This window comes from Lolium rigidum, chromosome 4 (assembly GCF_022539505.1).
Source record: "Lolium rigidum isolate FL_2022 chromosome 4, APGP_CSIRO_Lrig_0.1, whole genome shotgun sequence".
In the NCBI taxonomy this organism is placed as follows: domain Eukaryota; kingdom Viridiplantae; phylum Streptophyta; class Magnoliopsida; order Poales; family Poaceae; genus Lolium; species Lolium rigidum.
Window position 1 is genome coordinate 186,751,496 of NC_061511.1, and position 18,178 is coordinate 186,769,673.

The 18,178-nt window shown below is 44.2% G+C and overlaps 3 protein-coding genes and 1 long non-coding RNA gene across 6 annotated transcripts in view; 3 read left to right on the forward strand and 1 right to left on the reverse strand.

The window, feature by feature from the left end:
• Nucleotides 1-18,178, reverse strand: part of LOC124706640 (B3 domain-containing protein Os06g0194400-like) — a 74,150-nt gene that overhangs the window by 8,480 nt on the left and 47,492 nt on the right. The window lies entirely within an intron of this gene.
• Nucleotides 530-3,133, forward strand: LOC124706639 (B3 domain-containing protein Os06g0194400-like). Its single transcript, XM_047238319.1, has 6 exons — nucleotides 530-714; nucleotides 790-963; nucleotides 1,085-1,360; nucleotides 1,441-1,650; nucleotides 2,273-2,350; nucleotides 2,726-3,133. Exons 1-5 carry the CDS (start codon nucleotides 712-714, stop codon nucleotides 2,315-2,317), a joined length of 708 nt encoding a protein of 235 aa, XP_047094275.1. The 5' UTR covers nucleotides 530-711; the 3' UTR covers nucleotides 2,318-2,350; nucleotides 2,726-3,133.
• LOC124706638 (B3 domain-containing protein Os06g0194400-like) lies at nucleotides 6,204-8,657 on the forward strand. The gene is made up of 5 exons (XM_047238318.1): nucleotides 6,204-6,374; nucleotides 6,419-6,718; nucleotides 6,797-7,012; nucleotides 7,642-7,719; nucleotides 8,360-8,657. Exons 1-4 carry the CDS (start codon nucleotides 6,204-6,206, stop codon nucleotides 7,684-7,686), a joined length of 732 nt encoding a protein of 243 aa, XP_047094274.1. The 3' UTR covers nucleotides 7,687-7,719; nucleotides 8,360-8,657.
• LOC124706642 lies at nucleotides 15,735-17,450 on the forward strand. Of its 2 annotated transcripts, XR_007004503.1 has the most exons (4): nucleotides 15,735-15,946; nucleotides 16,040-16,303; nucleotides 16,747-16,891; nucleotides 17,290-17,450. It is a non-coding gene; the product is annotated as an uncharacterized LOC124706642 (long non-coding RNA). The 2 variants fall into 2 exon arrangements; XR_007004502.1 differs by having other exon boundaries at nucleotides 16,040-16,891.

Sequence of the window (18,178 nt, forward strand, 5' to 3'; positions counted from 1 at the left end):
GTGGGTCATTTGCTTGGGACCAAAGGCCTCTTCTCCACTAGTGGATGAAAAGAGGGGGAACGGAGGAGATTACCTCAAGCAACGACTTGGGAACGATCTCCACGGACAGATCTGACGATTTGGTGGTGGATTTGGTGGGGGGGAGAGGGAGGGAGAGAGAGCCGGCCGCCTCCTGTTCTTGACTGAGCGAAGAAGAGAAAGGAAGAACTGGTCGGGCTGGGCTGGGCGCGCGCGGCCAAACTTAAGTGGATGTGTGGCGCCCTTGCCAGGGGCGCCACACTTTCAACGTGTGGCGCCGGCGGGAGCGGCGCCACACATGCTGCCACGTTGGATCGGGATCACCAGCTCAGCGTCGACGGGCCACGTCGGACGGGTCTGTGGCGCCGGTGTGAGGGGCGCCACACAAAAGGGTTAGATTGGTGAAATAGTTTCGCCGGAGGGTCAGTCTGTGCTTTTCTTTCAGTTTTGGGTTATTTTTGTGCAAATCGCCGTTCATTCCATCTCTCTTTTTTTAGTTTCTTTTTATTCCATCTTAAGTCCAATGCTAATAACTGAAGTCACCCATCGTGCTAGGCTGCTAGCAATGGACCAATGGTAATTCATGGTTTCTAGGTATTGACATCCTGTTCCAGCAATGGTACTCCTGGGTTTGCGGCTTTACCTTCGCTCCACTTCTGTTCCCCTAATTTGAACGACGCCGCCCGACCTGCGATGGTTCCCCAATTTTAGTTCCTTCATTTGTTGATAGTTCTACTCGAAATCCCCATTTCATTTTCCTCCTCCAAACAGCCCAAAGAACAACTAAAGCAGCAGAGGAAAAGCGAGGTGAGGAAAATGGACGAGGCGAACTCGTACGAGGAGCAGCGCAGGAGGCAGATTGAGCAGAACAAGCGCAAGCTGGATGAGCTGCGGGTGCACAAGCTCTCCGCCGCCGTCCGCCAGGCCGCCGCCAAGCCCATGCAGGTCAGACCCACTCTTCTCCGGGACAAAATTTCCTGCCTTCATTCTCGAAAATAAAATGTCCTGCCTTGTCATCTCCGTTGTCTTGTTGCTGACCCTGTCTGGTGTTTGCTTGCTGCCGCAGGCCAAGCTGGTGATGCCTCGGAATCCGAGGCTGGACGCACCGACCCGAAGGTCTGGCCGCATCGCCAGCCTCCTGGAGCAGCCTGACTACCGCGTTAGGAAGGCGAATGGCGATATAAAGACTGAATCACCTGATCCAGTTCCAGTGTATGCGACCGACGAAGAGAGAGCCTATGCATTCACCAAGGCCGAACAGCTCAACGGACAGCTGGGCTCCGACCACCCAACCTTCATCAAGCCTATGTCCCACGGTTCCGCCAAAAAATTGAGGCATCTGGTATGGCAAAAACATCCCCTGTTGGTCTGTTGTAATGTGCTCCATTGGTTCTTGGATGGTAATCTGTTGGCTATGTGCAGAATATCCCAGTGCACTTCAGGCAGTATCTCCCCGTGCATGATGAGACGATGGTTCTGGTGGATGAGGCGAATAACGAGTTTGACGTGTTCTACCGTATCAGCCACGATCATCGTATGCATCTTAACGGGTGGAGAGCGTATTCTGCTTACCATGAGCTGGCTGATGGTGACTGCTTGGTGTTCCAGCAGATAGAAAGGAGAAAATTCAAGGTGAGGTTCAACCTGTTCTTCGCACGCGATCTTAATTAGATGGGTGTTTTGAGAAAAGAAAGTTGCTTTCAGTGGCATGACTGGAACACAGGGTTTTTAAGGGACCCTGCATCGTATCCAGCAACAATGGATACTCGGTTCGTATCAGATTTGTGTGCTACTTTTGTATTCCAAATATGGCCTTTATGATTCTGCGAATTCCTTTCTACTATGTTGGTTACTGCCTTACTGGACTCATCCTCATTAATGTATGAGTTCACAATATGGAAAAGATCATTTCTGGCCATATAATAACTAGAGCTAATTGCCTACAAACATCTATGTTTCTGCATGCTGTAGACTTGAATTATTGCGTAGTGCTACATGCATATCTATAATTGTAACTACGAACTGTCTTTAATTATAGAAAGAGTGAGAAATTGTGCATGTTTGGACATTCAGAATTTAACATGAAGTACAGGAAAGATTACTATTGTTCTACATAATTTTTCTATTTCAACCATATCTATATAAAAAAGTGTTCAAATATTACCTTTCCATAGCCTGACTTTAATTGTATATCAAAATTAGTGATTCTTGTAAGGCCTAGTAATGGTTAAAATCCATTCATCTCGTGATGCAGGTTTATATAGTTAGAGCGAGTTCTTACAACAAAAATGACCACTGATGGTGCGAGCTGCCAATAGTGCCAGCAGAGAAGGTAAAGTGTTTCTTACCTTCGTTTGCGTTGGTTTAACCGTTCAATTGGTTTTGTAAATATCTTGTTCCAAATGCTTGTCTTTGTGTAGCAGCTCAATTCATAATTACCAAGTTCACTTGGAAGATGTAGTGTAGACACATATTCAAGTAGACACTGTATTAGTCAAAGCAGACCACACAAGTTCTATTCTGCTCAAGTTAACCTATTCACTTCATTCTCCTTGCTGCTGTTTCTATATTCTAACTTGGCTGTTCTGGGTTGGTTATTAGATCAAACATTACTCGATGATGATCTCAGTTTGGTTCTTCTTACAAGATGGAAACGGCAGTATGTATTTGACATAAAAGCATGATATCTGTGATTTTCTGGCTGTAGGTGTATGCATATTTTCAATTGCGAATTGGGATGGGCAGCTGAGAACATGGCGCACTGTTTTTTTTTTTTCGGAATTTGGAGGGTGGCAGACTCAACCTAAGGAGACGTACATGAGCATTTGTTCCTTTGGTCAAAGTGGTAGCCAAGATAAAAAGCTTGGATGAACCAGTTGATTGCTCTGTTGCAAAAACTGAGCCTGGTTGTTGTTGGTTAACAAACTTGCTCGATTAGTAGTTCTTTTAGTACCCAATGTTTGTAGTTTAGATGTTTGCATTTCCTCTGACGGGTCAGTCAGATGCCATGAACATTGAGAATCAGCAGCTGCAACGCGAATCTGCAGCAAGAAACTGTGCATGTGGTGCATGCGCTCCAACTGCGCAGCGAGAATTAATCTCAATGAATTTGTTATTTCTTCCCCGCTTTAATCATGAACTGTTTTTGCAGTGAATTGTTCTCTCAGTTTTGCCGGTGTGCTGCAGATTTTTGTATGGTGATTACTCTTCCACCCCCTGCATTGATTGGATCAATTGTCTTGAGCCTGCTGGCTCGGAGGTGATACGCAAGCGCCATGTCCTGAGCCTGACCGGCATTCTCTCCTGAGATGTTCCATTATTTCGCATCTTTGATTACTGTAGCCAGCTGCGCCGTTTCCATCGGTTTGGAATGTGGTAACACGCATCCGATGCAACTGGTTGAGAAATTATATTAGATAAAAAAAAACAGTAGCTCGATGTAAGCTCAATAGAGTTTAAAGTATTCATTATTATAGAATCTGAATCCCTCCGTTCCAAAGTAATTGAAGTTCTAGTTTCCCTCCAGACCAAGTCTATAGATAAATATGATAATACAGCAAAAATATAGACAGCAAAAATATAATTTAAGATGGATATACAATAATAATTTGAAGTCAAAGTAGTTGGTATTTTTTATAGACTTGATCAAACTTAAAAAGGCTTGAAAGAAGAGCTTCAATATTTTTTAAGAAGTTGTACATTCTACTTTAGATCGTGCAAATGTAAACTGCAAAACGACACGTCAACAATTTCTCGTAAAACCCACATATTTACCCCTTTATGAATATATATAGCAGGTTTGTCCAAGTTTTCATTTTTTCGATTTGAAAATGAACAACATATCTTGTTTGAAGTTCATAGTTTCACAATCATGATGCCATTCTGTATGATATTTGATCCCTGCTTGGGTAGATGCCGAAATCTAACTACTTTGGAAACGCCTTTGTGTTGCCACGGAAATTACTTTGGGAAGAGGTTCAAAATTGTTACGAGTTGATAAGTAATTATGAAGATCGATTTGTAGTTCAACACAAATTTAGTTTGCTCCCTTTATAATACGAGGTGAACTAAGCTTAATTAGTCTGCTGCCCCGGTCGCTTTGCAACCGTTGGGTTCTGAAAGCAAGTTGGTCATTGGCTAGGTGTGCACGTGGCGTGGTGATGTTGATAGATACGTTCATTGAAGTTGTGGTGCTTGAGTGCTTCACAAGAGTAATTGACCAACATGATACATGTAAAATCAATACAGAAATTTACTTATATCATGTGCAAGAAATGCTAAGAAAAATAACTTTAGAACATAACTTCAATCACACACGATCAACCATACAAAACCGTAAAAATAACGGCATAAAACACAATAGCATCATGTTAAAAAATGCTAGATACTCATGGCATGTTCATATGCTAACAAATTGTCTTCAATCTCAACCAATCAATCACAAATCAAAATAATGGCAAACATGGATATGAATCCACAGTATGAACACTAGCCCTAGTATTTTGAATCCATAGACTTTAACTACATAATCTACATAACCAACAAAATGATGCAAAATACGTGCACTTGAACTACCATTCACAAAAAGGGGATGAAGCACATCGAAATATCCACAACCTACATAACCAAAACGAACAGATCTAGTTGTAAAAAAAATACGCTGACAAAAAACGCGAGAAAAAGATATAGGAGCTTAGATAGATTTGCCAGCCAAGACATATTGGCAAAAATCCAAAAAAGAACAGTAGAAACCCTTGCTCGCTCCTCGTCCGTTTGGTCCCTGCCAAAAACACAGCAACAACAATACAATACTACGTGAGATTCACAAACAGATTCACAAATCGGAGACCAAAAATCGACCAAAAAACCTACTCACAACCTACAACAAGAACAAATTAAGAGATAACCTTCGCTTCGCCGTTTCGTCTCCGCCTAGTTCACTCAACTCCCGACTGCTGCGAATTGGCGTCTCTCGCACTTTGCTGCAAGGAAATAGATGGCCTTCTCGCAACCGACTACTACGCCACGCCCAAAAAACCCCCAACGCCACCACGACAGAGAGAAATCCCAAGAAGCCAGAGCGAAATATGATTGAGCAAGCCCGTGCCCATCAAATTCTCATACCAGAATAACCCATGTACACCCGTTCGGACATTAAAAAAAAACTATCCCACACTCTCACACGAATCGAAAAGCAAAGCAGACCAGATAGTTCACAGACAACGACCGAGACATATTGGAAATCAGATAGCGTGGATTCTCTAACTTGCTGAACAGAAGTACAACACTCTAATTTGGTATCTCAACCGTCAGAAGTACAACACTCTAATTTGGTATCTCAACCGTCAGACAATAATTGAAGGACCCAGATCAATTCAATATGCAGATAACAAACATGCATTTCACTTTAGCGACGCCAACCGTAGCGTTTCTTGTCCACCAGCACCACTGTTTGTGTATTTTACTGACCGATCTGAACCATCAGATTTGAATTCAATGGTAGTATTGTTCGCCTTCAGCAAGTTATCTGAAGCGAGAAAATCAGACGCCTGATTTCTAGCAATTCTGATATTTTATTCCATTAATAAGAGGTCTCCATGGCGTGTATGTTATCCTCCCCGTGGTTTTGTTTTCCCCTCACATTGGTATGTCATGTGAGTGCAAATTTACCTCGACGAAACGTTTTCATATCCCTACATTTCAAAGAAAAGTCATAGTCTGTTGCGGTTTCCATCGTCTGTCGTCCGTACGTAAGAAACCAACCAAATCAAGACAGCCCTGTCCCTACATTCTAGAAGAAAAGATATAGGGATAAAAGAAAATCTTATGACCGAAATACTACTACTGTACTAGAGAACATTTTAAACTCTAGGGAAACAAGGATTTCCAGTAGTGGTAACTTTGCTGCAGCCTGCAGGTCGTCTTCACTGTTCCTATCAAGCCCGTGGCATTTTTTCTAGCGCCGCGGGATGCAGCCCACTGTGTAGTTCACGAGGCCCAACTCCAACGTCGGCGCGTCCTGACTCCTGAGTTCGCGGCTTTTCCTTGGCTCTACTTCTGTTCCCCAAATTTGAACGCCGCCGCCCGACCTGCCTGCCTGCCTGCCTGCCATGGTTCCCCAAAATTAGTTCCTCAACAGCCCAAAGAACAACCACAGCAGCAGAGGGAAAAGGGTGGCGGGGAAAATGGACGAAGCCAACTCGTACGAGGAGCAGCGCCGGAGGCAGATCGAGCAGAACAAGCGCAAGCTGGACGAGCTGCGGGTGCACAGGCTCTCCGCCGCCGTCCGCCAGGCCGCCGCCAAGCCCATGCCGGTCAGTCAGATCCACTCTCCTCCGGGACAAAAAAAGAAAAGGTCCTCCTCTTCTTTGCTCCGTCGTCTCGTTGCTGACCCCCGGCCTGGTCTGCTCGCTTGGTGCCGCAGGCCAAGCTGGTGATGCCGCGGAATCCGAGGCTGGACGCCCCGACCCGGCGGTCCGGCCGCATCGCCAGCCTCCCGGAACAGCCCGACTACCGCATCAGGAAGGCGAACGGCGATGTCAAGACCGAATCGCCCGATCCAGTTCCAGCGTACGCGACCGACCAAGAGAGGGCCTACGCAGTCACCAGGGCCGAGCAGCTCAGGGGCCAGCTGTGCTCCGACTACCCAGCCTTCATCAAGCCCATGTCCCACAGCACCTCCACTAAATCGAATCAGCTGGTACGGTAACAACATCCCCTGTTTGCCTATTGTAAATGTAATCTGTTCTTGGATGGTAATTTGTTGGTTATCTGGCAGTATATCCCGGTGCACTTCGCCCAGTATCTCCCCGTGCATGATGAGATGATGGTTCTGGTGGACGAGGTGACTAATAAAGAGTTCGCCATGCTCTGCCGTGTCAAGTACAAACATCAGATGCGCTACCTTCTCGAGTGGAGAGCGTTTTCTGCTTACCACGGGCTGGCTGATGGTGACTGCTTGGTGTTGCAGCTCATAGAGAGGAGAAAATTCAAGGTGAGCTTCAACCTGTTCTTCGCACACGATCTTAGTTAGATGGGTGTTTTGAGAAAAGAAAGTTGCTCTCGATAGCATGACTGGAACACAGGGTTTTTATGGGACCCTGCATCATGTTGTATCGAATTTCTGTGCTACCTTTTGGATTCCAAATGCAGCATTATGATTCTGCAATTTCCTTGCTACTATGTGGGTTACAGGAGTCATCCTCGTTAATGTATAAGTCCACAGTTTTTGTTTACCCACACAGTGGTTTAGACTTTAGAGTTGATTGAGTACAATATGGAAAAGTTCGGTTCTGGCCATGTAATAACTAGAGTTAATTTCCTACAAACTTCTATGTTTCTGCATGCTGTAGACTTGAATTATTGCGTAGTGCCACATGCTTATCAGTAAATTGTAACTAGGAACTGTTTCTAATTATTGAAAGAGTGAGAAATCATGCCTGTTTGGGCTTTCAGAATTTTACGTGAAGTGCACGAAAGAGTACTATTGTTCTACATAGTCCTTCTATTTCAACCAAATCTAAAAGATATTAGCTTCCCATAGCCGGACTTTAATTGCACATGAAAATTAGGGACTCTTGTAAGGCCTAGTAATGGTTAAAATCCATTTATCTCATGATGCAGGTTTATATAGTTAGAGCGAGTTCTTACAACAACAATGACAACTGATGGTGTGAGCTTCCAGTATTACTAGCGTAGAAGGTAAAGTTTTCCTTCCTTCGTTTGCATTGGTTTAACCGTTCAATTGGTTTTGTAAATATCTAGTTCCAAATGCTTCTCTTTGTTAGTAGCTCGGTTCATAATTACCACCTTCACTTGGAAGATGAAATTATGGAACCGCTTATGAGGTACTTTCTTTCCTGTTGGTTTTAGACATTAGAAAAATTCAGCTATTTCTTCCACTTTTGTACTGGTTTCAGATTTTCAGCCTGAACAGTTAAATTTCAACCGTTTTGTTTACCGTCATTTAGGCCAGAGTCGTTAATCCCTCTTTAGGATTGATGCATCGCAGCCAAACTAGTTGACTGACATCTTATAGGACTGCCTAGCCAAAGATGTTTTTTTTTGCGGGCACTAGCCAAAGATGTTTAGTGTACACAGTACACACACATACAAGTAGACACTGTATTAGTCAAAGGGGAGATATTCAGCTCAAGCTAACCTCTTCACTTCATTCGCCTTGCTGCTGCTTTTTTACTCCGACTTGGCTGTGTAGGGTTGGTTATTGACTCAACATTACTCCATGATGATCTTTGTGTGATTATTCTTACAAGCTGGAAACGGCACTGCAGTATTTGACTTAAAAGCATGATATCTTTGATTTTTTTTTTTTTTGCTATAGGTGTATGCATATTTTCAATTGGGATGGGCAGCTAGGAACTTCCCTCGCTGCTTTTTGGGGACTTTGGAAGGTGACAGCTCTCAGCCAAGGAGACGAACATGGACATATGTTACTTTGGTCAAAGTTGTACCCAGGATGAAACGCTTGGATGAACCAGTTGCTTTGTTCTGTTGGAAAAACTGAGCCCTGTGGTTGTTGCTGTTGGTTAACAAACTTGTTCGGTTAGTAGTTGTTTTAGTACCAATGTTTGTAGTTTAGATGCTGCATTTCCTCGGGTCAGTCAGATGTCATGAACATTGTGAATCAGCACCTGCAACGCAAATTGGAAGCAAGAAACCCTGTTTCAATCATGCACCTATGTTTGCAGTAAATTGTTCACTCACTTTTGCAGGTATGCTAGAGATTTTTGTATGGTGTTTATTACTCTTCAACCCCCTGCATCGATTGGATCAATTGTCTTGTGAGCCTGCTGGCTCGAAGGTAATACACAAGCCCCATGTCCCTGCCTGGCGGTGGCAGATCAAGCCTGAGCGGCATTTTCTCCACAGCCACAGATTGTTCACTATTTAGCATGTCGATTAGGAAGGCATTTGCATTTTCCCGTACTATAGTCACAGAGCGTTAGCCATCCCCACTTTCGTATGCTTATTTCAACGTGGAATTCCATTGTGGATCAAGCGTCATTGTCAGATATTCAGATTCTTAATCACAAGTGCTTCGTCCATCCCACGAAAGAAAAAAGGTCTATTTGTTCGTCCACCGTCCTGACAAGGTTTTCCTGCGTCTTCGGTGTATGGCAGTGGCAGGCATGCAACTGAGAACCCTTGGAGTAGTGTCGGTTTCGCCTCTGTGATACATCATATAGCCACGTGGCTATGCTACTATACTACTAATGGAGTTTATAACCTGCTAGTGGTGGAGTATATTCATGTTCTTTCAGCGTAAATTAGATGTCTTTTATATTAGCTTTGGGCAAATGTTCCAATACAAACTCACTGGAATTTCATACTCCCAACCAAAGGAATATTGCCAGGAAAAGGAAAACTCGTAGCACCCATCTGGGCCATCTCTTGATGGGGTTACCGTGGGGACTGAGAGCCCAAGCAGCTGACAACCAAAAAGCATTATAGAGCCCAAGACCGACGACACTGCTGCCTGCTTACATTTTTTTTATCGTGCTACAGTAAATCTATAGCAATGTCTGTTTTCAACGTATCATTTTCTATTTCAGAATGGATAGATTTTTAGCTAGTTCTAAGTTGATAGTTCCACAATCATGATGTCACTTTGCATGACATCTGACCTCTGCTTGGCTAGATTCAGGAATTACTTTGTGTGACAAGTGGATCACCGCCATATTTTTTCTGTTCAGCCTAGATGCGAGGTAGTTCAATATTGTTACAGGTTGAATCCACGGAATTCCGGAGCTTGTTTTGTAGTTCAACTCCTTAATTCGCTCTTCGCTCCCTTGATAATACGAGGTGGCTTAATCTTAGTCTGCTGCCTCGATCGCGCTTTGCAACCATTGGTTCTGAAAGCATGTTGGTCAGTGACTCAATGTGCATGTGGCGTGGCAATGTTGATAGGCACGAATAATTCACTTACTTCGTACTGCTGATTCAGTGGATTATAGCTAAAAAAACCTATTAATTCCAGTGAACTTGACGCTCCGCGTCAGAGCGGCCATGCACCGCTCTTGAGAGACTAGCGAGGGACAATCGTGTCCTTCCTGTGGTGCTGCACACGGGCATGAAACGCCAGAAGGTCGCCCACCACGCCATCGATTCTGCCTGCCGGCCACGCTTCTATTCCATGCACAGCACAGCCGTGCTTCGACAGTACTCCATCACTCCGTGCATGTAACCCCAGCGTGTCCATGCCTCCTCGACAGCGGTTGACGATTTGCCCAAATCTGCCCGAATCCACACACAGCCGGGCAACCAGCAGTGCCAGCCTAAACATTTATTCTGGATTGCATTATCTCTCTGTTTTCTTTGGTGACCGTGGGCTCAACACTGACTTCTAAATAGCGGCAGTAGTGTTGAAATTCAGAACATGCAGCATGTCTTTGAATGGTGTACATGAAATAAATATAATTTTAGAGGATTTAGGCGATAGAGAGAGAGAGAGAGACTAGACTTCTGAAAGACAAAATGAGATGTCATAGGAATGTAACCCATCTCTCAAAAGCAAAGGGTATCCTATGATCCAAAGAGACTTCGCAAAATTTTCACTGCACACCTCCTCAGACTTCTTTGGTTCATAGGAATAAGGAAATTTCACGAATCTCACAGATCTGCTAGTGCAAAAAGAGGATTTCCAAACACATACATAGTGTCGGCATAATAGTTTGAATGGAACGCAGAAGAAAAAATACATGAAAGGAGTCTCGATCTTATGGGATTGATCCTTAATAAGAGGTTGGAGCGGATTTTCGAATTTCTACAAAAGTGAGGGGAAAGGAATATTGTCCAAATGTCCATAGGAATTCGGTAGTACCATTTATTTTGATCCAAAAACATTTAATACGAAAGACGCTTTTAAGCACCTTCCTTGCACAATTTTCTGAATAATGGAAATTCACAAGATTTTAAAAACACATAATTAGGAAAAAGATGGGAATTTTGTAAATCGAGTCAAACGATTTACTATGTTCTTTAATGGAGAAGAAGGTTTTCGAACAGTTGACTAGGACAATCAAGGCTCTAGGCTCTAGGCTCTTGCCTCTTCTTTAATGAACGTTGGGAATTGTCGATATCGAAAAACTCGAGCATCCCGCTCCTTCCAAATCACCCATGAGATAAGTATGGTCATAGATGCCATAGCTTTCCTCTTCGTTCCTCTTTCTAAAGTGATCTTTGTCCACTAAACGTGAATAGATGACTCGTTGTCCCATATTCTAGTTGCATGTCATGGATGCCACACCACGAGATGATCTCCTTCCAAATACGCGTGGAAAATGCACACCTATAGAGAAGATGCACCGCTCATTCTTGAACTTGGTGTTGCAAAGGGGGAAATTTCCACAATTTCGCCATCCTCTTTTTTAAAGCATGTATATCGTCCTATTTTCAATAACCAACCAATCAAAAATAAATGGTATCTTGGAGGAGCCCAAACTTTCCAAACCCTACATCTGCATGATTGGAAACTAAGTGAATTTGTGCCAATGATTTCCAACATTGCATGAAATAGGAAAACTAAAAACTAAAATGTATAGAAGTGATCATAAATTTCTTCCAGAATTGAGTATAAACGCAAAAGCCGTAACCAATGGTGAATACGAGCGTTGAGCGACAATGTATTTTGTAAGAGCATCTCCAATAGATGACGTATGATAGGGCGCGAAAGACTGGCACCCAAAAAGTTTTAGGGTAGGAGCTAGAAGGTTTAGGGAAGCATAATAGTTTTTTTTTGTAACAGATGCCCTTAAACTAGGGCGGATTGGAATATGAGATCTGACGGTGGTTAGGAAGATAGGTGCATCTAACGGTTGATGAGCTCGATTTTGGCGTGTGGAGGTCACGGAAAGCCAAGGAAATAAAGGCGGTGAGGACGGGGATGGGGACAGATGGGAGCCGAGGGATGCAAGCCAAATTTGGCAACGTCGTGCCGACCGAGCATCGAGATCTCAACAAGGAGAAGCAGCTCGCCGACAGTCGCATGGGGGTAGCGGGGGGGGGGGGGGCAATTGATGTTACTGGGTTGTGCTGGTGCTACAATTACCATCACGTGCAACGGCGGGCGCGAAGAACAGGCAAATTTAGGCGTTCAGGGTGGCGGTGTCTTGTGATTTAGCAACGGGTGCGCTGGTTGTGCCGAAGGTCCCGAGCGGCGGGAATGAGTGGTGAGGTGACGACGGAGCTAAGGGTAGCTTGCGGTGTCGCGACGATGATCAGCAAGCATGAAACTTTCACCGTGGCGGCTGAGTGTACAGCACAATGATTCTGTGTATAGGACATAAGATAGGGCAGCCAAGATGTTCACCCCAAAATATATCACTTGCAGAAGAAAAAAAAAGTTAGAGCATGTGTCCTAATTTTTTTTTAGACCAATATGAGAATAGGACATCTGCAGGAATAGTGCATTTTTGGCCCAAAAGCCATCAGATCAGTTTTTTAAATCAGAAGAAGCATAACTCAGCCTCGCGGTCCGACGCAAACGGTCTAGCATGTGTGCATTGACCCATTTGTAGCACAAAATTGGATCGCGGATGCATCGTATCGGATACAATGCAGACCACATGTGTGTCCTTGCTCTTTCGCCTCAGCCCCCCTCCCCGCGCCTAGCGGTAGGGAAGCGGCTCCATCGCTTCCCTTTTTGCCCGCGCTGATCACTACGGCGCCATCAATGGCACGTTTCGGCTTCAGCGGGCACGCTAGGACTAGCGGGCGGCGGCTAGTCTTGTGAGCCACAAGTGCCAATGATGAAGGATGTCGATGCCACTAGTGCCACCGAAGAAGTGTACTACGGCGACCAAATCCCGGGAGAGGGGTAGCGGGATGATACCGAGGACTACCTCGTCTACCTCGTGTACATGGCGGAGAAAGCCAAGGAAGAAGGCGAGGTTGAGGTGGAGTGATGGCGTGTATTTCACACGTTCGTTGGGCAACCCCAAGAGGAAGGTATGATGCGCACAGCAGCAAGTTTTCCCTCAGAAAGAAACCAAGGTTTATCGAACCAGGAGGAGCCAAGAAGCACGTTGAAGGTTGATGGCGGCGGGATGTAGTGCGGCGCAACACCAGGGATTCCGGCGCCAACGTGGAACCCGCACAACACAACCAAAGTACTTTGCCCCAACGAAACGAGTGAGGTTGTCAATCTCACCGGCTTGCTGTAACAAAGGATTAACCGTATTGTGTGGAAGATGATTGTTTGCAGAGAAAACAGTAAAACAAGTATTGCAGCAGATTTGTATTTCAGTATTAAAGAATGGACCGGGGTCCACGGTTCACTAGAGGTGTCTCTCCCATAAGATAAAAGCATGTTGGGTGAACAAATTACAGTCGGGCAATTGACAAATAGAGAGGGCATAACAATGCACATACATGTCATGATAAGTATAGTGAGATTTAATTGGGCATTACGACAAAGTACATAGACCGCCATCCAACTGCATCTATGCCTAAAAAGTCCACCTTCAGGTTATCGTCCGAACCCCTTCTAGTATTAAGTTGCAAAGCAACTGGACAATTGCATTAAGTATGGTGCGTAATGTAATCGACAACTACATCCTCCGACATAGCGCCAATGTTTTATCCCTAGTGGCAACAGAGCACAGGCACAACCTTAGAACTTTCATCCATCGTCCTGGTGTCAATGCGAGCATGAACCCACTATCGAGCATAAATACTCACTCTTGGAGTTAAGAGCAAAAACTTGGCCGAGCCTCTACTAATAACGGAGAGCATGCAAGATCATAAACAACACATATGTAATAACTTGATAATTAACATAACATGGTATTCTCTATCCATCGGATCCCGACAAACACAACATAGAGTATTACAGTATAGATGATCTTGATCATGTTAGGCAGCTCACCAGATCCAACAATGAAGCACAATGAGCAGAAGACAACCATCTAGCTACTGCTATGGACCCATAGTCCAGGGGTGAACTCCTCACTCATCACTCCGGAGGCGACCATGGCGGTGTAGAGTCCTCCGGGAGATGAATCCCTCTCCAGCAGGGTGCCGGAGGAGATCTCCGAATCCCCCGAGATGGGATCGGCGGCGGCGGCGTCTCGGTAAGGTTTTCCGTATCGTGGTTTTTCGCCTCGGGGTTTCGCGACGGAGGCTTTAAGTAGGCGGAAGGGCAGAGTCGGGGGCCGACGAGGGGCCCACACCACAGGGCGGCGCGGGCCCCCTTGGCCGCGCCGCCATGTGGTCCGGCCACCTCGTGGCCCCACTTCGTATGCTCTTCGGTCTTCCGGAAGGTTCGTGGCGAAATAGGACCCCGGGTCTTTGTTTCGTCCAATTCCGAGAATATTTCGTTACTAGGATTTCTGAAACCAAAAACAGCGAAAACAACAGAATCGGCACTTCGGCATCTTGTTAATAGGTTAGTTCCAGAAAATGCACGAATATGACATAAAGTGTGCATAAAACATGTAGGTATCATCAATAATATGGCATAGAACATAAGAAATTATCGATACGTCGGAGACGTATCAAGCATCCCCAAGCTTAGTTCTGCTCGTCCCGAGCAGGTAAAACGATAACAAAGATAATTTCGAAGTGATATGCCATCATAACCTTGATCATACTATTTGTAAACATATGTAGTGGATGCAGCGATCAAAACAATGGTAAGGACATGAGTAAACAAGTGAATCATAAAGCAAAGACTTTTCATGAATAGTACTTTAAGACAAGTATCAATAAGTCTTGCATAAGAGTTAACTCATAAAGCAATAAATCGAAGTAAAGGCATTGAAGCAACACAAAGGAAGATTAAGTTTCAGCGGTTGCTTTCAACTTATAACATGTATATCTCATGGATAATTGTCAACATAGAGTAATATAATAAGTACAATATGCAAGTATGTAAGAATCAATGCACAGTTCACACAAGTGTTTGCTTCTTGAGGTGGAGAGAGATAGGTGAACTGACTCAACATAAAAGTAAAAAGAATGGTCCTTCAAAGAGGAAAGCATCGATTGCTATATTTGTGCTAGAGCTTTTATTTTGAAAACATGAAACAATTTTGTCAACGGTAGTAATAAAGCATATGAGTTATGAATATTATATCTTACAAGTTGCAAGTCTCATGCATAGTATACTAATAGTGCCCGCACCTTGTCCTAATTAGCTTGGACTACCGGATCTTTGCAATGCACATGTTTTAACCAAGTGTCACAATGGGGTACCTCCATGCCGCCTGTACAAAGGTCTAAGGAGAAAGCTCGCATTTTGGATTTCTCGATTTTGATTATTCTCAACTTAGACATCCATACCGGGACAACATGGACAACAGATAATGGACTCCTCTTTAATGCATAAGCATGTGGCAACAATTATTATTCTCATATGAGATTGAGGATATATGTCCAAAACTGAAACTTCCACCATGATTCATGGCTTTAGTTAGCGGCCCAATGTTCTTCTCTAACAATATGCATGCTCCAACCATTAAGGTGGTAGATCTCTCTTACTTCGGACAAGACGGACATGCATAGCAACTCACATGATATTCAACAAAGAATAGTTGATGGCGTCCCCAGAAACATGGTTATCGCACAACAAGCAACTTAATAAGAGATAAAGTGCATAAGTACATATTCAATACCACAATAGTTTTCAATACCACAAAAGTGCATGCGATTTTGGCATTTACTGTAAACTTAAATTCCATTTCTAATTTCAGGATGCAAAAGTGGAATAGGACGAGGAAGACTGTTGAGTAGCTGAGTAGCGTCCTAAGTGGTGGTGGTGGACATGGTGGTAAAGGGGGAAGCAGTTTTGTTAATGGAAGCAGTGCTGACGGTGGAACTACATATGGTAATGCCGATTTGCCTTGTGAACTTGGCAGTGGCAGTGGCAATGACATCACAGGGTCTTCCACAGCTGCTGGTGGTATAACAGGTAACACATATATCAATGATTGGCCCATATTTTGTCTTGGAAGCGCAGTAGATCTTAATAATTTTTCTTACATTTATTGTAACTGCATTCCAGTGTTGGGTTTGTGGGAGGGTGGCAGTTTAACTGATGCTGTAACTAATGCCTCTGTTGGACCTGGAGGTGGTTCTGGAGATACAGTTCTTCTATTTGTGCGCACATTGTCCCTAGCGGAGAGCTCCTTCCTTTCAAGTGCTGGAGGCTTTGGAAGAGCTGGCAGTAGTGGTGGAGGAGGGGAAGGATTCACTTCCATTGGTCTCACATTCCTATTGGAGATGAATATGTCCCTGTTGCAGCTATTGAAGGATCAATACTTGCATGGTCTGATGTGATCTTTTCTCTAATCTCACTTCTAATTTTCGGTCTTTCTGGGTACTCTGAATTTGCAGTATGTCTTTATGTCTTTCTGGGCACTTAATTTGGATGCATATAAACTGGACATGCAAATAAGTTTTCATGTCAAATACCATTTGCCGGTGGACACTGGTTGGGATGAATAACTGCAACCTCCTTTTGGTATCTTATTATGACACGGGTTAAGCAAGCAAGCAGCTAGCTCAGATGTTACACAATCCTTGCATTTTATGACCTGGAGGAATTAGTTTCTTCTCCTTTTGCCATTTACAACTTGAATTATTATGTATGTATCACTTCATATGTTGCCATCATTAAAATTTAGCCTTCAATAGTTAATTTCTAGTTGGTGTTGTAGCCGAACTAGTAGTATTTATTTCTGGTATTTTGACTTTTAACTGTTACTACAGATTTTTGTCCGGTGTGACCTGGGTGTTCTGGCTCTGGTGGTGCTTCTGGGCTGGCCGTGGCCTCACGTGCCCAGTTTTTCCATCGCCCCGATGCCGGTCAGTTCTCCGCAGGGATCAGTCTCCTCAACACTTTCCTAAGGAACAGGTTAGCTAGCTAACTAGATATGATTTGTCACTGTCAATTTTTTTTTGTACTGGCATCTGCATTTGTATGTTATATCCAGTGATCTCATCCGTCGAGAACAGATCTTGCTCTGCTTTGTGCCCTGTATCTCATAATTGTACTGTAGAGTGTAGAATTAAGTACTGTATTGATGGATGTTTATATTTCCCATCTCGTAATTATCTGCGGTTACCTCTCTTATGGGTGTTATTGGTTAGTACTACCCAAGGATACCTCTCTTCCTTATCATTTTTTTTATTCTCGGATAAGATGAAACAAGTCTTTATTTGCATGGTCTTTATTTTGTTTGGTGATTGGTGTGGATACATGTATTGTCCTATTTGCAGAAATATAGAGTAAGTTTTACATTGACTTTGCAGGCAGTAGGAGAGAACTTGACCTGGAGCTGCCCGGTCCAGTGTGACATGGCCTTTCTAGCGCCGGTGATGCTGCTGTTGCTGTGTTGGCACACCTTGTGCATGGTTTTAGGCCTGACCATCCCTTGGCTTCGACTACCTTGCTTCTCGCCGTCGTGCTATGACCGCGATGGTCAGTGTGGGGTCGACCATGGCCTCCTGTAGTGCAGTTGTAGGCCATGCTTGGCCCTCTCGGCCTTCTTTTCTTCCTTTGGCTGGTGACACAGCGCTCGTGCCGACCATACCGCAACCATGGTGGTGCTGGCCTCACCTCCTTGCCGGTGAGTTCTACGTGCCTCCTCTCTCGTATGTTATCGAGAGCATCCTTTGCTCCGTGTGGGATTTCTTAGTTTTGGGATTGTACATGCTTTTGTAGATCATGCCATGCCTAGTGTCGTCTGTATGACCCAATATACAAGTCATTTAGTGACTTTTAGTTGCAGAACGATCACTTGCCCAGCTTCTAGATCACATAGTCACTTGCTGACCAATATTATTTGATATGGTCTAACCAATCCTAATGTTGATCAAGTTTTAGTGGTCTAAATAATCGTCAGTTGTTGAACATTTTATTTTTGTGCATGTGTTGCTTGCGTGCTAAGCAGTAGTTCCATGTGCCCATCGTGGAGCTGAACCTTTGTTGGCTTATTGGCGTGCAGGTGATATGATGTACATGAAGCAGGTTGTTGTGGCCCTTGCTCGTGAAGGGGAGGAGTTGAGCTGGAGATCTGGCCGGCCGTACATGCTTTCTTTGTCGATTTCATTGACGCAGTGCTGTGTTCACTGCCTGTTAGGTTAATAATGAGTTGCAGGTGGACTGCTGTCCTTGTTTGGCCTGGAGCATCTATGTGTT